This window comes from Echeneis naucrates, chromosome 5 (assembly GCF_900963305.1).
Source record: "Echeneis naucrates chromosome 5, fEcheNa1.1, whole genome shotgun sequence".
NCBI classification, from domain to species: domain Eukaryota; kingdom Metazoa; phylum Chordata; class Actinopteri; order Carangiformes; family Echeneidae; genus Echeneis; species Echeneis naucrates.
In genome coordinates this window covers 5145380-5168922 of record NC_042515.1, presented here as the reverse complement: position 1 = coordinate 5168922, position 23543 = coordinate 5145380, and the positions used below count along the sequence as shown (strand labels likewise).

The window sequence follows — 23543 nt, the reverse complement described above, 5'->3', positions numbered from 1 at the left end:
GAAAAGCTGTTGCTGCTCTTGCTTCATCATTAGCTTACCCGAAAGCCACTTAAGTGCTGAGTGTGTGTGAGGGAAAGAAAAGGGATGACAGGAGAAAAGATGCAGCCCCACAAACAGCGGGTGTGATGAGGATGATATCGCTCAACAAACTGTAATTTTCTATTGCTGAATCATTAAAGTGTAACAGCTATGTAGAAAAACAACCTCATTCAAGTTAAAAACAGAGAAAAAGAGACAAGAGCAGATCAGTGTGAAAGAGGAGCTTTGTCTTTGCTGACTTAGCTGCTGGGGAGACAAATATCACCTAAATCCAATAGTGATGTTAGCACGGACTAATAGTTGCATAGGAGTTTTTATTTATTAATAAAATTTTTTAAACCACAATTTAAAGTCTACCGTCACATAAATACGGTGTACATTTCACCTAAACCTATGGGAACTTGACATTTTGAATGATGTAGTCTACCTGGAAATCTCAGTGCAGTGTTCAGAGTGGAGGCACAGGAAGTGAGTGGAGACAGCCCAGATGGTGCAGACACAAACCCTCCTTCCCCCTGCTGGCCCACTGGCCTCTCTCTCTGTCTCTCACTCACACACACACACACACACACTTGGATAAAAGCAAGCAGAGCTCACAAAGCTCTCACTGCCTGCCTGCCTGCCTGCCTGCCTGCTGTTGCTGAGACTGCTCTTTCACGACAGTATGAACAATAGTTGGTAGGTTGGTGGATTCAACTCTCGTGAACCAAATCTTAAGCAACAATCGTCATTGGTGGTTACAGTCTAGAATGTATTATGTATTTAACGTACTAAATTAAGCAGGCAGGTAGTTGAGCTGCACTTCAAAGGAAGTAAACCCTGTGGGGGGAAAAAAAAATACAAATACCAAATAATAGTACTGAAACAACATCCTGTTTCCAAGACTTAAAGGGCAAATCCAATTTCAGGTTCCTACATACTTCAGACTTCAATAACTAATACCGATAAATGAGCCTGAAGACACAAAGGTAACACAAAGAAACATGGCCTGCACAGAGGGAACATCAAATCAATTAGCTGTCTCCATAGGTTGAGCCCGATGGCGATACTGTATTTTTTAAGATGTATGTGAGAACTTGGAACAGTACGTTAACATAAACAGGATAGACTCTATCAGCAGACAAAATACTTTACATCTCTGAAAAACTGCATAAAATATAACGACTAAAAACTACCTGGCCCCTAGCCCTGGCTTCCTGCTATTCAGTCGCTAACCAACTGCAGTAAAAGCAATCCAGCCTTTTGCTTTTGCAGGGACATTTACCGTCTGTGAAACTGTGGACACAACCACTTGAGAAGATCAGAAATATTTTGATGGAGAGTATGGTGGCATTACTGGACCGTGAGTGTCAGGCACACAGTTAAGATTTCTATTTCTTTCTTTCTTTCTATATATATATATTTTTTTTTTCTCCTCTATGTGAAGAAAGGGACACTACCAGATAGACAACACACCAACAACACACCAATGATCCAGTTGTTCAGCTGCAGTACAGTCTCACTGTATTTGCAACATTGCATTGGTGACTTTATAAAGGTCTTGATTTGACATAAAATATCAAGACAGTTTTGGCAAAAGCAGTAGCACTACAAGTGATTGTGAATATTCTGAACTCCAGCCGCACTGTAGATGCCTCATTGTGTGGGTGAGATAGTTCTGAAAATGCAGAGTTCATTGTACATATCAAACACTGTAGGAGAATTTGAAAGCAATATGATTTTAATGTGATTTTTTTATTTTTAAATCACCAGTCACTGAATGTATTTAAAAAGATTTTTTTTATATTAAAACATAGTTGCTCACTCATGAGTGAAATGAAATGATGTGTAAATGTGTTCCAGATAAAAACTCCTGACAGTCTGCAGGATATCTTCTTCAACTGGCCACTCCCTCTCTGGAAAGAACAGTCCTGCATGCTGGCTCATAACAACTCAGCAGTTTATTTATAACATCCCACAGTCAGTGTACGCATGAGAACATCTTCTCATTCAGGCTGCACACACCTGTCCAAAAATATAGGACCTACCAGCTGGTTTCATACGTGATATAGCTACACTTCATAACTTCGATGATTACATTCCTGTCTCATTGGTCATATTCAAATTGCAATTGCAGGCATTTTTCAGTCCAAACAAAGAAAAACTGAAGGGATAAGGAAGTACTATACATTTATTAAGTTGTGAAACAGAAAAAGTAGTGAGTGTCTTCAGAAAGAGATTAAACTACTGTGCTGGGAAAGCTGAGGGGTTGGACGGGGAGCAGGGAAAATAGGGAGAAGCCCTCAGCTTTCTCAGCTGGGCCAGCAGTGGGATGAGGTGAGCTATGGGGGGATGGAAGGAAATAAAGGAGGGTGAGAGCAGGCTGGGTGACCTGGGCTTTTGTTGGCAGATGGTGGGAAGCGCCACCTTGGCCTCTCGCACTGAATGTTAAGCAGTGCTGCCATTGTCTGGCAAGTGCAGCAGCAGACGCATGCGCTGGGTGTTTCTCTGGCAACCAGGAACAGAAACAACCCCCCCCCCCCCCCCCCCCCCCCCACACACACACACACACACACACACACACACACACACACACACACACACACACCTCACCATCCTGACTCCAAAACCCCTGTGCGTCTCGCGACTCCGCAATCATACACGCTAACAGCCTTCAAGTGGGAATTTCCATACACCAACGGTCCACCCAAGCTACACTGGAGTCACACACTTCTGCTCTCATGACCTCTGATGTCTCAGGAGAGCGAGAGGTCAGACAAATTGTTACACTAAGATGGCCCATTTTCATACAGACATGAAAATGAAAAGCTGTGTAGTCTCATATTATGGTCATTTAAAGTTGGGTCCAGTGACCTTCAGGGTGCTCTTTCATTTCAGATCCCACAACAAATATTTGAACTACTTTTAATTTTCCTATAAATTCACTCTTACTGTTAATTGTACATCTCCTACAAATATTATGAAGTAATATGAGATTAAATACTTTATCTTAATTTAAAAAAAAAAAAAAAAAAAATTCACACTGACACCAAAACAACTAATAATTTAATAAAAGTTGGATTTACTGCATTTCCATACAGGTGAGATAACTTATCTTTAAGTGACCAATAAAAAATTTTTAGCCACAAGATTTAGTCTCATTATGTAACTGTAATTGCACTGCATGGCAATGTGATTCCTGCGTGCTACAGGTTTGGCCCTATCCTTTAACAGCGACACCAGCACAAGTACAGCAGTAGATCAATGGACAGAAGTTCTTCAACAGGAGTTTCAATTTCAGATTTTGTGATAGCCTTATCAGACTTAACACTTTTGGCGATGGTTAAGTTAAGCTTAGTGAAGATGACAAACCAAAAAGTCAAATATGTAGGTTTGATCTCTCCTTCAGATGTAGTCATCGTTATTCTAGTCATTTCTCCAACAAGACATTCATTGTGTAAATGGAGTGGGGGCAGTTCTGTACTCAGCTGGTAGGCACAGGCACTCGCAATCATACAGCTAAAAGTAGGTTAAGCAAATTTAAGAGTCATTTAAAAAAGCCTGGAGAGGTAGAAGAGGACATGGCACACCAGATAAAGAGACCATTATACTTTGCATTCTTTGGCGTTCTTTTCTAATTCTGATACAACCCAAAACATCACAACACTGTAAGCAAGAAAGGGGTTTCATACTGCCACCTGCCATAACCAGCTACTCACTGCCCCTCACAGATGTCAAGAACACAGGGCAGCTATGATCATGGGTGGCAGGAAATCGGGTTGAGACTTCACACCCCAGAGCTAAAACCACAACAGAAGCTGTCAGATCACAAAAAGACACATCTCTGCCACTGACAGGCAGGACACATCAACCTAATCCTCTCTATCTCAAACACACACACACACACACACACACACACACACACACACTTACTTCTGCCACTATGCTGTAAATAAAACAGGAGGTGACATAACCGGTGACTTCATTCCCCCAAATGTAGGGTAGAGTGAAACCGGTCCTGCTTTGTTTAAACTCAGAGGTAAAACAATAATCTGAGGGCAGCTGCAGCACTAAACCAGGACAAGAAATGCTGATAAAACCCTTCACACCATGCTACACGTGTGGAGGTGAATTTCTGGGACATAGCACCAGACAAGACACAATTAAGATTTGTGAAGACATTTTGCAGCAGCTTTCCCCTGCTGGTGATGTTCATGCCAAGCCAAACACAGCAACATTTTTACTTATTAATTAATTCATTCATTCTTTTTGTCTTTAATTGCTAATCTATGCAGGCTATCTGGGCCAGACAGAGCTCACCGGGCCTGTCAAAGGTGCACAGGAACTCTTGCTCCAGAAGCTCCTCTCATGTGAAATGGGCACCGGGGTGCAACTCCCACAAGCCGAGCCCATGTGCACGCTGGGGTTAACCCTGATATCACAACAAACAGATGCAGCTCTCTTCTAATTTTTCTGTCCAACATGTGAACATCGCTAGGCTTTTTTTTCCTTTCCTCCAAAATTAGCAGGTGCCCAATGTACCAATGCTAACGCACCTTGCTAGCCAACAACGGTGACTGAACAAAGCCGGCAAGCCGGTGTGCAAAGCCCTATAAGCTCGCCGGCGACGGAGCTTTCCCCCCCTCCGAAAGACCGTCACCTCATTTATCATGAATATACAAGGCGGTGTGTGAATGTAAGGAGGCAGCCGTGCCAAAAGAACCGGGCTGACATTTCCGTTAGCTTTGACAACCGGCTTCACAAGCTAATGTTAGCATGCTCAGCTAGCTAATTGTCCCCTCCCCTCCCAGCGCTCCCTCCAAACCATCATCCCCGCATCCAATCCATTACTATCACCAACAAATCCACAAAAAAACCCACATATATACACACACTGCTCACAGAAGGGGAAGGGCAATACACACAATACAATCAATGCAAAAGCAAATGTCCATATTACCCAGGTGAAAGGATACTGAGGTGGCGGTACGGCGCCGGGCTGAGGGGCTGTCGGGGCTCCCGGCGGCAGGGACCCGGAGGTCAGGGTAGCCCGCAGTTGGCTCGACGGAGAGCCACTTCCAGGTCCGCTAACTGCGACAGCGGCTTGTTTGGAGACCACTTTCGGTGGCAAACTCATTGCAAAATTAAAAAAAAAAAACTAATAATAATAATAATAATAATAATAATAATAACAAATAAAAAAAAAACTAACAACAACAACAGCTTAATAAATACTGATACAAACAACGCCTAGCTTGCATACATCAGAGCAAGCGTAGTGGATTCTTCAAGCAGGCCCCAGATTCCCCCCCCCTCCCCTTTTTTTTTTTTTTTTTTTACCGAAGTGGGATACCGAAACTCGGACAGCAACACAAACGTGATTTTCTGTTCTTTTCATGGAAAGTCGCGGCTCGGATCAGCGGTGCTATTCATGGGGACGGTGGGAGGTTTAGCCTCCCCTCGCCCGTCCGGAGCCTCTGCGGATCCGGCTCTCTCGGTTTCGTTTCTTTCAAACAAAATGGAAAAAAAAAGGGGGGAGGGAGGGAGGAGGAAAAAAAAAAAAAAAAAAAAAAAAAAAAAAGGAAGAGGAAATAAATAAATCGCCACCACGATCCTTCAGCCCTCCCTCGGCGATCTACCTTTTCTTCTCGACAAGTCTGTTTTCTATCATTTTTTTCTCACACAGATGAGAGACTTCGCCAACATGGCGTTGCGGCCGCTTCCAGCAGTCCGGGCAGGACATATGATTCGGCAATTCTCGGCCAGTTACGGAACCGCTCGGCCAATCAGCGAACCTTCAATCAAACCGATATTCCGAGCATGGTTCACGTTCATAATGAGTCCGAAATATTAAATTATTGTGATTTATGTATTTTCTTTTTATTACTGTCCACTTCAAATGCAAATTTCACTGGATTAATTTTGAAGAAATGTTTTTCCTTATTGATAATACACTTATATTAAAAAAAAAAAATCTAAATATTAAATAGCATAAATGTTTCTTGTTATTTGCATGTATGTGTGAACGGACAAAACGCCTTCACATTCAGAGCAAAGCAGCAGCTTTCGTTGCAGGCTTGTACTCTGCACCAGCTGGTAACTACACACCTTTGACTTGTGCACCCACAGCACCATCTACAGTCGATCTGCCTGTTTCACAGCCACAGGTCAGAGACATTCACCAGTGACTGTCATGTCCTGAGTTAGAGAGGTTGGTGTTTTTTTTTGCTTGACAAAAATGAACTGAAAGTGATTTGCTCCAAACCTGGAAACAGAAGAGAAGCATGAGGCAGGGAAGGTCGCTTTATATTCAGGTGAGGACCCGGTTTAAGAGATGCAGGATTTCTGTCAATTCACTTTTCCTAAACATCGCAACTAGCAATATGCATGTTGATGTAAGAAACACATGTACAAAATCAATGATTTTGATGTATTCCTGTAGCACGCAATAACAATTGTAAAAATTGAGCCGTATTATTTTGTATGCGTGGGATCATAATGATGTCATCTTTTCCACACAAACATATTTAACACTTACAGGTGTTCAACAGATTAAATGAAAGGAATAGACAAATAGATCTGTATTTGAGAACAAATAGTGTAGGCTTGTTTGATAGTTGGCTAAGTAATAAACTGAGAAACTGTTTAATATATCAACATATAAACATCAACATCTTTATGTGCAATGTGTGTCAGATTTCAAACACCTCAGCAAATAGTAAAAATGGGACAAAGATGTTTTAAATTTGGTTTTATTATACAAAATAACATTGTGATTAACTCTCATTCATAAAAACAGGTATGGCACATCATGGCTTGGCCTACATGATCATCTTCTGGATAAAAAAAAAACAGCTGTTTCATGAATTGCTGTGAATTTTAAAATTATTTAATTCTGGTTTTGGTTTATATTGGGCTTATCTTACACACATGAAATGCCAAGAGTAGGGAACATCCATCTTGATATCAGGTGCAGAATGTTATTTTGCATTTAAACACAAATATCACCTTGATATCTCAGTATAGAAAACTTTGACCACATTGTACCCCCCCCAAAAAAAAAACAAAAAAAAAACTAAAACATTGCAGTTTTTCAGTCCCATTGTTGTTGTTGTATCAAAACATATTTATATTACAATTCTTACTAAGCAGTTTTAAAGCTGTCCACATGGGATGCAGATCTTAATCTTCCATTACATAAAAAAATCTTTCACATCTTTCTTTCATCGTCATAAAAATTTGTTACCATAAATAAAACACAGTAAAATGAAACTAAAGCAGATCTAAGCACAGTGAATTATACGACAATGCAATGTCATCTGGTTTGTTGATCACATTATGTGATAAACAAGTCGTTGGAGAGCGGTTCCTCCAATTTTCCTAACTATCTATTGAGTGTCCAGTGTTCTAAAAGTGCACTATAGCTACACCTAAGTTCAGAGTTTGGGGAAAGCTGTGAGCTAAACCAAGAGTCGTTGGGGAGAAGCACTGAAGGTTATCCTCCATACAGAACAGGCACATTTTATCCTGAAAAGGAGTCTGGTAAGCGTTAAGTGGTAAGGTGCAAGGGCTTTCAGTGGTTATCCCAGTTGAGAAAGACTTTGCCAGTGTCTCTAGCCATTTTCCCCAGTGTCCATTTGACAAACAGCACCAAGCAACAAGGCATCACCAAAGCTCACACTTTTTTTTCGGGTTCATGGGAGCGTCGGCTTTGCAGCCAAAGTGCTTGGAGAACTCATGTGAGTTGGAAATGGTGCCGATGACTCTGAATCGTGATGGACTGTGAGGATCAGTGATCACGCCCTCGTGTGAGCTCTCAGGTGTCCTGACTGAGCACCATACCTGCAAAAGTAATAACAGATAAACTGACTCCATAATAGGTAATCGTTTCTCTACAAGGTATTTTGATATTATTTGTGGTTTCTATGGCGATCGAAGAGAGAGAGTTAAGAGACTACATTTATTGATTTTTTTTATTGATTGATTTTTTTAATCTCTCGCCATCACAGCTCCTTAAGTGTTTTTGAGGTGATTCATTTAAACCATACCATCTGATAACACTTAACTTAAATTCCCTTTAAAGTCAAAAAGTTGTTTTTCTTCTTGTTCGTAACTGTGATGGTTGAGCAAGATAGCACAGACATGTGCCACTCTGACACTAATACCTTAAACCCCAAGTTTAACATAAGAGCAGGATTGTGTATCATCACAGCTTGTTTGGGGCCAATCAGATTCTAGTGTGCAGCTTGTGTGAAGTGGAAACTTGCATCCAGCGCATATAGATTAAGAAATTGAGTTCTCAATGTAATTAAACCCGCAATTTTGTGTAAATTAGCGCTTTTGTTTTCACAAAGTCTGCATGCTTTTCATACTAAAAATAATTGTACCAAGCAAGATATTCCATGTTAGCATCAACATGTCAACAGAATGCTCATGCGGGGAAAAAAGAAGGTACTGTGAAGGATACAAACCTGGGCAAATCCTACGAAAAACAGCTGATGGTTGGTCATTCCCAGTGCCGGCAGTGTGTCCTCCTCACCGTTCTTTTGGATCCAGTTCTCATAAGCCTTCCAACCAACAAATGATCATGTTACACACATGCAATGACTGTTTTGCTCTGCACGTGTAAAAGCATGAAGTAATGCAGCCCAAAGGAACAAAAGATGATTTTTATGTCCTCTACAGTCTTCCGTCAAGTTAACATGTACCATGTTATTTGCTTTTCTAATTCATAGCCTATGACCTTTCATTACATGGAAAGAATGTGTGCATGTGAAGAAGTAACCAGAGGCCGTCGAGGCCACTTATAACCACCTGTTGCATTTCTAGGCTTCACTGTGAACCAGACAACCTACTTTTTCCAATACAGATTAATGAGTGCGACCCGAATGCTGGAGATTAATCAGAGATCTGTGCGATAGTTTCACGACCTTCCAAGCATGCCATCTGAAACTGATGATTAGGAAACACTGGAACAACAGTCTGTACTTTCCATAATAATCTCAATGCTATCTTGTCCCAGCAGCGAGCTGTTTGATTACACTGGTGACAAAAAGCTATTATTGTCATGTTCGAATCCTTCTCTTCACATTCAGAAAATATTCAAGAGGAACTCTACTTCCTATCTAACATTATACCTTATAAGCAGCTTTGAGTCCACCGTTGTCAGCAATGTTCTCTCCCAGAGTGTGTCTTCCATTCAGAGGCTCCTTGTTGATGCTGTAATTTCCGTACTGCGATATCATACATTCAGTCTGTTTCTTGAAGGCCTCTACTGAAGAGTTCTTCCACCAGGGACGCAGGTTTCCATCCTTGTCATATTCCCTCCCTGATTGAATAAAACATAAAAAAAAAAAAAAAAAACTGCTGTCTGCCAAACTGTACTTCAGATTGTTCAGTAATAGAAGGATCATACAAATTGCAATCCTTTGAAATGTAAAAAAAACCACAAAACAACCAACCTTGGTCATCAAAAGCATGTGTCAGCTCATGTCCCATGACGACACCTATCCCACCAAAGTTAAGGGCTCTGCAGAACATAACAAAAACATAAGTGCCACCTCACAGTTGTATGCCTCTGCCAACCAGCCCAGCTGCAGGAAACACAGTCATGATCTCTCCTTCCTGAGATACTTGCTAAATAATGACCAGAAGTGTTTTTGCAGAACATTATGATGTCACAGTAAGCGTAACTTTCTACCCTTTAGCTATAGAAACCTCGTCAGTACATCACCTTATCCTAGACCTAACCTTATTTGTATCATAATTATCTGAACTAGTAACCTTTGGCCTCCAAAAACGAATCAAATGAGCATAGAGAACAAGGTGTAATGAAGTTCCTTCTGGGCATTCCAGAGCATGATACCAATGTATCCTTGAACTTTTACTTCAGAGAGCCAAAACCAAATCTGTTATCCTTGAGTCCGAGTGAGTGCCGAAATTGAAGAAAAGCCCTCACACTCTTACTGTCACGTTTACAAAAATGGGACAGACAGGCAGACAGACAGAGACAACAACCTGGACATGTTGTGCCACTACTTTTTGAAGCTTATTCATCATTGTGACATTATTGGATGTCTACTCCTGAGACAAACAAAATGGCATTTCGATCATTTCACTTCAAAACCTTAAACATATTTGGAATGAACATCTCTGTGGCCAATACAAAGAGAAGAAAAAAACTGTTTTAGTGGACAATGAGCCCTGTCCTCCCCTGTTGAATCCACTCTAGTCTTGTAACAGTAATGTAAAGCAATCGCACTATGGTGACTATTCACCTCAAATAAAATCTATTCATTGTGTTGCAGTACTATTTGTGGAAGACCTACTTGGGCCAGGATCGGCTGTAGAACGGGGCCTGAAGGATTCCTGCAGGCAGAACCATCTCATTCTTGGTTGGGTTGTAATATGCATTCACTGTTGGCGGGGTCATGCTCCACCTGCAAAAACAAGGGCCACGTGAATATTGATTGGGCCTCTTCTGCTGTTTCAGGCTGACTACAGATCAGATTGAGATTCATTTGGACACTGTTCGGCCCCCCTTCTGCCTCACAGCCTAATTAGAGACGAGGATCAGTTCAGCGGAGGGAGGTTGGTTGCCTAGGAACATTTGTGGATGGGAGCAGTATTCTGCTGAGTCGGTAAAATGGCAATGTGTTCCCATCAGAGCATGCAACCTTCTCCCTGGGGAGGGGGGGTTAAAGGGAATAACTCACTGGGATCTGTTGGGAGTTTTCCTCAGCTGGTCTGCTGTGACTCTGGCTGAGAAGTTGTAGTACTGCATGACATTTTGGAAGTAGAGCTCAGACACCACCTCAAACTAAAAAAAAAAACAAACAACAAAACAAAACAAAAAAAAAAAGGACAGTTGCTTTAATGGAAACTTACACATGCAATAAATAACAGCTGCAGAATGGCGAGGAGACAGTGCAGTTTCTTGTTCACCTACATCATTGAACACTTTGTCCAGCTTTGTGCCATTCATGATGAACTCTGGATATCCGACCATGTTGTAGATCGCATCTGCCTGTGAAACATGACATTTAAAAAAAACGGACACGTTTTCACACCAGGTGGCAGTGCTGCATATCTCAGCCGCTTCAATTCAACACTTGACTCATTTCAGATGTTACAGTCTCCCTGAGGAGGCAACAGGGAAACTCCCACCTTTTCTTTTGCAGCTTTTTTTGTTTCTGAGTCCATCCATCCCACATACTTAAGGCTGTCCTCAAATGCCCATTTTATTTCTGCAACCATATCTTCAGCCTGAAGCACAAAGGAGAAAGAGGAAAGTCATTCAGAGGCCCATCATCTGACTCAACAGGAGGAACCATTGTGAGGGAGAGAGGATTTTGAAACTCTTACAATGGCCTTGCTGTCTTCGGCAAAGGTGGCTTTGACAAACATGGCTCCAAGAGCAAAGCCCAGGGCGCTGTCGGTGTCGCTGACACACAGCTTCCAGCGTGGAGTGCAGCTCTGCAATGTGGAATAAACACATGACATGAACACACCCTCATGTTATTTCATATTGGTAGAGTGGAAATGTGAAGGTTTTTTTTTTTTTTTTTACATTATATTGTCTGCTTCAATTAGTCACTTCCTATTTACCCAAAATTAACATGACTAAACCGGATGACAGCGAGTGAGAGGCTCCACGTGTAGGTGGAGACAGAGTAAAGACAGTCTTTACATGTTTCTGACTGAGTGCAGGCTAAATTACACTTAAAACTGAAGCCATGCATGTCAGCCGGCCACCAGTACAGCAACAAAGGACGTGATGACAAGAGGGGGAAAAGAGCCTTTTAAAAGGCATTTTAACTAGCACGTGTTGTGCCAGTCTTAGACACCGTGTTGCACCTCAAAGACCGAACAAGATTAGAGAATCATGTGATCAAGTGTTTGTCTATATTCTTAGGTGATCAAATTGCTGTTATGTTTGTTCACTGGCGAGGCACAGATACATTTTGGACTGTGATTCTGTCCTATTTTATCCTTACCATACATTCATTTAACATGATATGTGCAAGCCAATACACAACTGGGGCTCCATCTGTCTTAAACCAAATTACTTTAAATATAAACTTCAGAATGAAAATCTCACAGTCAACCAGCTGATTCACTGACTTAAAGTAAAAAAAGAGAGAGAGAGCGAGATAGAAAGTGAGTTCCTGTGTTATTATCAGATGAACGGAAGGATGAGGATAAATGTGGCTGCATGTGTATGTAGATAAAACTGAACAAGGTCACAGTAAGGAAATGAGGAGTACTCAGCAAGTGAAGTTGTAAAATCTACCTCCACACGTTGGCATAGAAGCAAAAATAGTCACAGCTGCACCCTCACATTGAACAGACACACAAAGAGACACACAGAAAGTTTTAGAAATGTTATTACAGCTTGACAAAAGTGGAAAACCAGGCAGAGGAAACAGAATCTCGCTCAGATAAGAGCTGTGGCCACTGGAGCTCTCACAGCCAAACTAAAAGTGAAGTCCAATTCATTTGAAACTCACATCAGAATAATGATAATGTCTAAGCATCTTCATCATCAGATCTCCTAAATGGGTCAGTCCGTCAAATTTAATATCCTGTCATGTAAAGGGATTCGATTCTTTGGGTTAGATTTACGACAAATTTAAGCCATCTGTCTCACAGAGTTGCCGCCTCTGCCCTGATACAATGGAGCTGATGGAATTTTATTTGTGGTGCTCAACACAGTGAAAAACTATACAAAATGTCAACAGCGAGATCTCTGTCCAGAAACAATGCCCTTGTCTACTAGGACCAGTTCCAATGAAAACTGTTCACACTGTGGTCAGGGCATTATCTGGAAAAACCAGGTCCGGCTTCCTGGAAAGACGTGTTGCTATTGAAATTTTGAATATAATATCTCAGTGTCTTGAACACCACAAATAAAATTCCTTATTCCTTTTCTGTATTGGGACAATGGACAAAACCATGCAGGACAATCTCTAGACCGCATAGATGCCAAGAAGTTGTAGTCATTTAGATGTGTTGAACATGCTTCTTTTCCAAACCTCTGATCCCTGTTAAGGAAACCAGCTTTTTTTGTTTAATAGTCACAGAGCTTAAATCTGCCTGTGTCACTTCTTACCTTTTTGGTTCCATACATGACCTCGAGGAAGCGCTGCTCAGCATCCTGGAACCTTTGGTCCAAAATAGAAACCATCTTCCTCACCACCTTCATTATCATATAATTGTTGAGTAGGCTGCAAAGAAAAATAATGAATTGTTTGTTTTGCTCACTACTGTTTCTTTGAGTAGGCGGTTCTGTCCCTCTATAGCTGATGTCAACAGTACAGTAATTTAGCTCATCTGTCTCACGTATTTTGCACCGAAATGGAAAAACTAAAACAAAAATCAGAGTTGCTGACCTTTTGTTTGTTTTAACTATGACGTCAGAAACTTTCTGGAGGTACTCTTTGGCATAAACAACCACCGGCTCCGACTCATTAATCGGCACAGGAGCAAACACTTCTGTCAGATACGACATCCAGTCCACCGCAGGAGCCAGAGTCTACACACAAAAAAAACCCCAAAAGACATGTTGAACTCAACTTTCTACTTCCTTAGGAGCAGCAGGTGTGATGAAGATGATAACAAGAAGGCAGGAGTTACTCACTGTCAGATCCTTGGCCACCATCTTATGATAGATAAGCTCCTCGTCCCTTCTCTCCTCCTGAGGTACGGTGATGTTGGCCAGTGTGGTTTCAAAGTCCACAATCTCCTCCATCAGCCTCTGAGACGTCTCCTTGGAGCCTCCAAGAAGAACCCCCAGGTCAATTAGGAAGTTGAGGTATGCTGTCAGATACTGCAAAGTCCAGAGGAGTGAGTGGTTGGAAATGAAGAAACAGCTGCATTTATTTTTGTTGTTTGCACAATAAAATTTGATTAGAAGAATAATCCTAAACTATGCAAATGGCCTCTGCCCCAAGATGAAGTATTTCTCTTTTTATATTGCTTGACTTTCTTCAGAATAAGCAGTAAGCCTTTGGATTTTCTCAAACTCTAACTAAATTATTATTTATTATTATTATTATTTTGCCTCCAAGCTTTGCTCTGATAATTTGACCTGAACTTCTGTGAAATCCAAATCGGTGTAAAACAATAAACATTTTTTTCACAGTACCTTTTCGTTTGCTGTTTTGTTGAGGTAGTAATCCCGTGAAGGCAGTCCCAGGCTGGACTGATCCACCTGGGGTAAAGAGAGATATCCTATGACTTTCAAAACTCACAAACAGCCTTTTGTTTTCATTCCCGTTGTTTCCAGCATGCAGGCTAAAATCAGAAGCTCCACAAAGATCATATCTCTACATTTCGACCTTAAGACGCCCTACAAAGGAATGAACTCACATGTCAAACTGCTAGCGTGTATCTAAGACCACTGTCATCAAGAGTGGGTCACAATCTATAAAGATAAAATCTACCAGTGTGATTCAAGAGAATTACATATCATTGCATAGAATAGACCATCTCACCTGAATGATGTTACTGTTGGAGTTTTTGGAGTCAGTGTTGACAAACACGGTGAAGAAAGGTGAGGTGCGATAGTTGGCTGATACTATGCGTAAAACTTCCTGGAAGTTGTTCTTGTCCCAGTTTTCAGTCAGGGCCCATCCCCCAATCTAAGACAGACACAGTTCAGACAGACGCTTAGAGGCTGCTGGCTGCCAGGAAATTTCATTATTTCAGTTGAAATGATGATTGTTTGTGATGTTTGGTGACTTTAGGAAATAAGCATACCTGGGTGATTAGCTCCTGTAATGGCTTTGCTCCCAATTCTTCAATCTTGGCTTCATTCATGCAGGCCTGATAATATCTCTGGGCCTTTTCCTCGGCTTTACTCAGACCTTTCATCGTTTTGTTTTCTGCCCAAATACACATACCGATACATGAAATGAATATTAAATATCTTCACCAGCGAAAAGGAATAGGAGCCAGAAAATGATACAATAGATCTCCTTCTGGGGAGAAGACATTTGAGACGAGGAGCCTCACCTAACAAATGCTTCATCACAAGCATGTTGTGCTCCCAGAGGTTGCTGAAAGGCCCCCAGCGGGACTTGCCCTCAGGGAGGGGGTTTTTCTTCACCCAGCCACCGCAGGCAAAGTTGTAGAAATCATGGCAGGGGTCAACAGATCGGTCCAGGGCTCCTATTACTGCACTGGCTACAGTAATGCAAGGCTCTGTTAAGCACAAGCCAGGATGGGCTGCACAAGAAAAGATTTTAGAAAGAGAGCATGTTAGACTCATAGACACCTTAACTCTTCTTGTTGGAATTTCTTTCTCTCTCAGCTCTGCTGAGTGTAATCTGAAAATATGTCTTCGTAGGACACCAAAATATGCACACAGGTTTTCAGAACATCTGGAAATTATTACCTTATAAGAGTTCGTAGCCAAGAAATGCAAACCAGAGGGAATATTCCTCCATGTACAAATCCTTTGCAAATAATTAGCTGAAATGTGACAGTTAATCTCATCTTTGCAGGAGGCAATGTTGGATGGTAACTGATTAATAAGTTAAGGTGAAGGAGTCTGAATGACGCCATCTAAATAATTAAGGAGGTGACCTCAGGTCTTACAAATGGGGGTTTAACTGAGTAAATACATGTCACTGCTCTTTGGCTTGTGTTAGTGTCTAAATGTAACTTCCTACCACACTTTTTTCCCAAGAACAGGAAGAGCTTGAGAAAAGTTTGGAGTGTTTTGAGAAGTGCAAGTCTCATTTCTGGGCATGAGTGCATTTCCAGGGCACGGTCCATCTTCAACACTTAAGTCACTTTTTAAGACTTTCACCCTCTGCCCATATAAGGGTACCAGACAATGACGGAGAAAAAGTTACGAGCAATGATTAGGCTAGCCCCCCAAGGACAATTCATCCTTGTTCCTTTTATTATTTCAAAGTGTGATCTTATGTTCAGCTCTGAATGGGAGGAAGTGGCATTAAGGTTTCCCATGGCAAAGTTGAGGAAACGAACACAGATATGAAATGTCGCTTTGATGTGACGGTAAATCCACTAGTCCCTTTTTCCATAATGAACAAGCTCAAGGGAGGGATTCAAAGTTGTTTTTTGGTGTGGCGCTGGTTTAAAAGAACTGAACCACATATACTGTATTATACTCTACAGCTCACAGGGCCCCTTTTGGTCTTCTCCATATAGCTAAATAAGACTAAGGTCTAAAAAAATAATTACACCTCCCTAAACACAATTGGTTATTTCTGGGTGCTTTCAAAGCAAACAGCTACATTGTTCCCGTATAAAACCAAGCAACAGTGATGTCCATCGCAGGATGAGCTTGACATTATGGAAAATGTGTTCACGGGATGATGAGAAGATCAGTATTGTTCTCATATCAGTAGATTAAATAGGCAGTGGTGGCAGTCATCAGCTTTTCTTTGCACTAAGACGAGACACAGGAGGAGAATAACGAGCTCGGCTCCGGGCACAGGTAACCCCTGAAGATAACGGAGCAGCACATCGTATCTGGTTTATTTGAGCCAGGTCAACAAACAGCAATTTGCAGGCCAAAAGATGTTGTTGACCTTCGGACAGAGACAGACTGCTTTCCTTCTGATTTCAGTCTTTCTGTCGCATTGTGCTGTCCATCTAAAGCATCAAATTTAAATTGATTTCCCAAAAAATTTGACCAGGTTATTTTATCTGTTGTCCTTTTTGCATATATTTTGAATTGAACAATCTAGTGGGGGGGAAACAACTTTGATTACGAATGAACAGGACATAGACTGACTTTTAATCTGGATTCACCCATTAGCCAAAGTCCAACTTTGGTTTAAATACAACTTTGTACTCACTCTGTTTGTAGAAGACTGCAGTTGTGATGAGTGATATAAACAGGCCCACAGACACAATACACATTAAAAACAGCACCCTCTTCTCTCTTTGTGTCTTGTGTGAACAACAGGACTGACCACGGCCTTGCAACAGAGTCACCTGCATGGCAGAAACAAACAGAAAAAAAAAAAAAAGATAAACCTTTAAATGCTTAATTTAATCCAATCCAAGTTGAATATACCCAGTGAGCAGAGATTTAGTGTGGTTAAAAGACATAAAATGACTTGTAAACAGAAGCCCTTGACATTGTTACTGCGCTGAACCAATGCGGTGTGGAAACTATTGTATACAGTCAAACAGCTTCTCAGGGATCTGATGACAGGTTTGGTTTCAAATCACAGTGGCTCCTGTGTCACACCCCGTTCAACCATCCGACACGAAAAAGGTTAAGCATTCTTCTATTGTTTCTGTGCTCCTACTTTAACTTGCACTCGTAAAGACTTTTGACCTAGATGTGAAACGCAGTCAACAATAAGTCTGTTGAACCATACCTCGTGTTTTTGTGGTTCACCTTAAGGGGACGGGGAAGTCAGCCAGTGCAGAATTTAGCAGATAAATAGTGCAAAACCACATGCAAGAATTTCTAAGTTGGAGGAAAGTCCAGTTTTTGTGGTTAGTGATCTTTTTATATATATATGAGTGGTGCAGTGGCCCAATGCTTTCACTTCTACCACTGAATGATGCTTCATTGGAGGCTGCCAAGGTAATTTATTTCTGACGGAGGTTGTTCAAGGGCCTCTGACAAATCTTTCTCAGGCTATGTTGTAACTGAATAGTTTTTTAGTATTCCCCCTTAAAATAAATGTCAGTTTTTGGACCTCACAAATATCCTGAATTACCTCCGAAGTGAATATATAAGAATCCAATTTACTGCTATTTGCTCAGACGAGAGGTCAACAGTTAGTCAGATCAAATGTGACCAAAGTAAAAGGCACTGCGGCTTCTTAATCTCATGAGCTCAGCATGTTTGGTTGGTTTGGACCTAAACTGTGTTTTTGAGTGTAATTGAGAGAAACCCGCAGCCAGGCCCGAGCACTTACCATCTGCAGCTTATCACAGTCTTTTGAAACCGCATTTTATTACTTTAGACATTCAGCAAAATTGATGAAAGCAGAATCCTTTCAAAGTGTTAAGTTCAAGAGCTCCGTGTGAACTCCTCAGGTGTGTTTCAGGTCATGCTAAATATCTGACGATTGAGTTAACTGCAGGATCTGACCTCTTTATTTTGAAGTCCAGTGGTAGAAGAAAGGGCGCAGAGAGTCGATAAGACTTTTCACAGAACGCTTGTGTTAAATCCATCTTTAACTAACACAATGGAGACATTACTTTATTTAAAACTTTATTTTTAACAGTAATTTTTTTTTCGCAATTTAGTAAAATGTTTACTAAATTGCAAATGCAGCAGTTTGAAGCACTGTATGCACATAAGATGCTGTTTATTGAAAGGAATAAGTTCCAACATGCTCTTTATCCATTCAGGGAAATAACACTCTTAGTTTATATGCAAATATTTCACTCTGTATTCTAATACACACAACAGATACCAGGGATTTAAGGTGGTGTGATTGAGTTGTCACGTCACAATTAAAGATCTGTCTTGTTAAGGAGACCTTCAGCTCAGTGGGGATTTCTGAATGAATAAAACTGGCTGAGAAAGTTTTTAAAGTCTTATAGTCTCCCAAAAAGATAACCCATAATGAACGTTGGATTTATTTACTGTCAGCACTTCTAAAATTGTTTGTTGTGTATTAGCTGACAAAATTTGATTGAAATTTGTTGAAATTTGAGCCGGACTTGCTGTCCCTCTTAAAATTAAACTATATATATATAAACAACAAAAAGTAAGAGCATTAACAATGTGATTTTTTTTAGCTATTTTAAAATTGTGGAACGCACTCATTAGCATTCAACTGTTTTTTTTTTTTTTTGTTTTTGTTTTTTTTTAGGATTTGTCTGTTATTCAGTTCTCATTAAGTTTGAACCTGCAACTTTCATGCCAAACCTCTTAGAGCAGCATGACAGATCTGTTGAGCAGCTTGACCTCAAATTCAAACCTCATTAGAAAAAAAAATTGTCTTAGGGCATGCAGGAAGAAAGAGGACTGGACATCGTATGAGACACATCAGCAGAAAGAACCCAACATTCAGTGCTTCAACAGAGAAAACTAACTCCAAACACTGTGCTGCAAAATGATTTTCAAATTTTTTACATTTCTTCCACATGAGTTGAGCTAAATTTATGACCATGTGCAACAGTTCAAATTTTTCATACCATGAAAACGCAGCATGAGCGTATTGTTTTAGATTTTGGCATAAACCTTTTATAAAATACTTGACATTTTTCAAGTGTGCTGTGTAAAGCTACAGTGCTGAGAGACTTGCCTATATGTTTATTTTCAGGGTGAGGGTGAGTTTACCTGCATGGGTGATGATGGATAGATATCTTCCCCGGTGGAGTCCACCAGGTCTTCCTCATCCAGTGTGGCTCTTTTATACGATGACATCTGAAAAGTCAAAAGCAGAAAAGACTCTCTCAGTGCTTCCATGCTCCTCCAAAGCCCTCTCCTCTCCCACTCATGTGTTTGTGAGAGACTTTTCTGTGTGTGACATCTATTCCTCGGCAGTCTCGGGCACTTCAGGGTACAATTTCTCTCTCAAATCCATCAGGAGGAATCTGGTTCATCTGGTTGGAGCTCCTGCATTCATACACTGAGCTTGCTTACAAAGAATGTGTCAGTCCTCCTTTAAAAGGATGTCTCTGCTCCTTTCAACACCCCTCAAAGCTCCCATGGCATGTGGCAAATAGCCCCAGGAGGAAAACATCACAACGCCAACAACAGCCACCTCCTGAAAGACCTTGTAAAATCTCCTTGAGGGTCCTCACTTCCTCATCAGCCGGTTTATGGTTCTTCCTTTGGTTAATTTTTTTTCCTGGACTTCCTCCTCAGCCCAGTCAGAGCTAACTCGGTATGAAAGCAGACGGAACTAGTGAAAAACAGGAAGACGCACTGACTAGAGCAACTTGAATGATTGTGAGGGTGTGGAAGTGATTGTGTGACCGTGTGTGTATGTGAATGCATTACCTAATGTGGAGGGTGTGAACCTTGGAGTTGTAGTTTACACCCAAGGACTTTTCTATAGGACATGACAAACTTGTGGGAGGAGCCTGAAAAACAACAAAAAAAACAACTATCTCCTCCTCCCACGACATGCTTGTGGTGGCTGCATGGTCACCGTTACCTGATAGGCATAAGTGTCCTGTCCTGTTTACTGCCTGACCCAAAAGACCACTGACACATTCAAACGTTGCATTTTAAATAGTTTACTCCTCATTAAATGTAAGAACAGCCACCGACAGTTATTTGTGCATGTTTTTTTTTAACTGGGCAATTCAAAAATGCTGAGTAAAGTGTTACCATGCAGGCAGAAAGCTCAGATAAGATAATATAACACTCACCTCACAGCAGATTAATGCGAGTGTTGTACAGAATATATATTAATATATTCTTGAAGACAAGACATTTAAAAAATGGTAAGCATAATGTAAAATTTTATTGCAACCATGCACACCTATTTATATCATTATAGCATTTCAGTGGCTCCAATGCAGTCCTGTTTAAATCCAGCATGAACCTCTTCAGAGTCAAGACCTGCCAGCCAGGCAGAAAGATAAGATTAATCAAAGTCACTCACACTGACACATCACACATTTGTTGTTGCTTTCCCGCTGTTAGATGGCCAAATGGTGGCTTGAACACAACGTGGCGCGGGCCATAAACATGAAAGCACACTTGGAAAAGTTGGCTGCAACACTTCACAATGTAAAAGGATTTGAGAAGCAAGCTTTACAGTTTTTTCAGAGGAGGCAGTAGATTCACGAAAGTCGATGGAAAAAATTTGGTCTGAAAAACATTTGTTTGAAATTTTTTGCAGCCACATTTCAAGTAGAAAATATCACAGCTGCTGGATTTAGCTTCCCCAATGTGAATATTTTCTGCTTTTCTTTGCCATATTTACAAAATATCTTTGAATTACGAGGTGGTGAACCAAGCTGTGAGCTCGAGTTCATTCTTAGAGATACATCTGTATTTCACTGAATTCCAAACTTCAGTACAGACCCTCCAGCTGACACTTAGCTATGTTGACTTGTTCAACCTTGGCTAAGCTTCTCCAGGCTGGCTGCTCGATACAAAACACACGAATGCAGAGGTAACTGTGGAAGGATGGGATCCTGCCTACATTCAATCCAAGTGAAATATTTTCTGCATACAGCACATGTGTTGCGAGACACTAAAAAAAAGCAGCTGCAGACAAGGCTTTGTTCTACGATCTCAGTCTCTGTCCTTCTGGACACTTACTGTTGTGGTCTGGCTTCCATCATCCCATTTCAACATCCACTGAACATAAGAAAAACCAGTTTCTGAATATAAATGTTTACCCCTGGAAGCAAGAGCAGAGCTTTTTGTAAACAAAACCAGCAAGCAGTCCAGTCGCAGATCGGTGATTTATTTTATCCCCCACTTGTTTCACATAAACATGCCACAGAGAAAATGGTGTTCCCACCACAGGCATTCCTTCGAGTTTCCAGCAAGCCAAAGGCACAGATTCCTGTTTATTCCACTTTATTTCCCTATCAGACAAGATAAAAATCAACCCTTCAAACTAAGAGAGAAAGGGATTGTTGCTGGAAACGTCTTCATCCAAAAATGATCAATTATATCATTCAAATGTTTCAGAGTTTGGTAAACCCAGTTGCATTGTCGGCTTATAGAAGGACAGTTGGGAGAAAACGCGGCGGACTGGAGTGATGACAGCTGCAGGGACAGACAGGGATGGGGAGGGGACATCGATTGTTTATAGGACACATTCAATCACATAAATGGTAACAAATGACCTACACAAACGGGCAAAGGTCCTAATGGGAGTATTGATGTTTGATATTTGCACAGATGCTATTTGGGAATTCATGAGAGGATTTCAGTGGCTCCACCTAACAATAAGGGGACATTCGCCGGGACTACATTGTCCTCAGAAAACTCTACAATGCAGAGCAACAAACAGCTGACAGAGATTAATGTTTTTCCACATTGGGTGCTTTTTAACACCATCAAATTGTCGAGGAGCAGATGTATTTGCACGTGTTGCTGCGCGGCTTGAGCTGAAGCGTTATTGATGACATTCCTTTCCTTTTCCTGTTCATGGTGACAAACATCATTGGAAATGTGCTTTGACCTTTTCTGCCTACTGCAGTGAGTCATGATCTCCACCATAACAGCCTGATCTGCATAATCCTAAAACTTCCAACTGCTTTTTAATACCTGAAATCTGATGTCATCACACCACATAACTTTCTGCACTGGTAGTAGAGTAGAAGTTCTGCTTCATCTATGTAAACCCAACGGAGCATTTCCTGTTGGTGGCCTGGCTTACTGGAAGTCCCACCGAGGGCCAACTGGGAGTCATTTAGAAACACAAAATGTTGCAGTTCCCATGCTAACAGCATGCGGTGAAGGCCAGTTCTGCACAACGCAGAGAGAATCTCCTATTGTCTGCCACATAGTGTGAAGATGTGTCCCCACAGAAACGCTGACAGAATGAAGGGACATCATCCCACAATTCTTGGAAGTGATGTGAGGCCGCGGCCCGTGAGCGAGGCTGTAAACCACAAACATGCGTCAGTAATTCGTCACTGATCCTTCAAACCAGGTGATTATTTGTAACGCTGGGGCATTTCTCCAAGAATAACTGGAGTATGTTTGTGTTCGGGATTGGCTGCCGCACGCATTTGCAGGATGCAGTGTTTGACAGTTTACTTCAGATGACAAGAAGGGACAAGAATTTTAGAGCGATTCATTAAAATGTATAGCATAAAGAACATCAAATTAAATAAATCAATCTGAAAAGAAAAAAAAAAACACATGGAAGGAAGGAAGGTGACAGACGATTTATGCAGGAAGGCAGAAAACACATTTTGCATCCAAAAGATCGGCAGCTCATTGAGCCACAGATAAGGCTAGTTGGACAGATGTTTGTTCTAATTTGGTTTCAGACAGCGGATCAGTAATTAAAAGCCGCACACCAAAAACAATCCAAGTGAAAATCTGAGCCGCAGAGACACTCACTGACCTCTGCGACAGGAAAAACATTTCTACAGATAACTAACTTCTGCTTTTCATTTCTGTACCACATCCTCCTTGTACTAATAGTGCAAAGAAAAAAAAAAAAACAAAACAACTTCCTCTTCAGGCATCAGTTAACCCTTTTCATGGAGAGGAATAAGGCTGGGAAAACATTCCAGAAATACCACAGTGCCATGTGGAAACATGACCACTCTTCATCAAGATTAAACAAGCATGGTGCAAAGTGTTTTGCACTATTCAGCGTTATCTCGCTCACTGCAGCGGTGTGACTGCACACATTGCTGTATTCTGCTGCCATGCACAGTCACTCCTGGGCTTATATGTGAGCTTTTTAACCAGTGCCATGTTCATACAGTATGTGCTTGTGTTTCTTATGTCGACTGTGCGTCCACATGTACATGCAGGCAGCGTACAAACAGATCAAGGAGTCCATTTAGCATGTAGAAGTTGAGTATTGCAGCCGCAGTTTTCAATTTATCTTTTCAGCTCAGGCGGGTGCTTCTGCCTGAAGGAC

The 23543-nt window shown here is 41.2% G+C and overlaps 2 protein-coding genes across 2 annotated transcripts in view; both read right to left on the bottom strand.

Annotated features, from left to right (window-relative positions):
• Window positions 1–5259, bottom strand: part of eif4g3a (eukaryotic translation initiation factor 4 gamma, 3a) — a 41994-nt gene extending 36735 nt beyond the window's left edge. The window contains exon 1 of the mRNA XM_029503252.1: window positions 4995–5259. Coding sequence (XP_029359112.1) covers window positions 4995–5155 — 161 coding nt within the window. The 5' untranslated portion in view covers window positions 5156–5259. The remainder of the gene's footprint in view (window positions 1–4994) is intronic.
• A 2424-nt stretch (window positions 5260–7683) lies between these two features.
• On the bottom strand, window positions 7684–19435 carry ece1 (endothelin converting enzyme 1). Its single transcript, XM_029502685.1, has 18 exons — window positions 19307–19435; window positions 16851–16989; window positions 15034–15246; window positions 14779–14903; window positions 14514–14660; window positions 14165–14230; window positions 13658–13846; window positions 13410–13552; window positions 13130–13244; window positions 11383–11493; window positions 11185–11283; window positions 10967–11044; window positions 10734–10837; window positions 10347–10457; window positions 9480–9547; window positions 9156–9346; window positions 8490–8585; window positions 7684–7860 (listed from the first exon to the last, which is right to left on the bottom strand). Exons 1-18 carry the CDS (start codon window positions 19433–19435, stop codon window positions 7684–7686), a joined length of 2301 nt encoding a protein of 766 aa, XP_029358545.1.
• Window positions 19436–23543: the final 4108 nt, after the last annotated feature.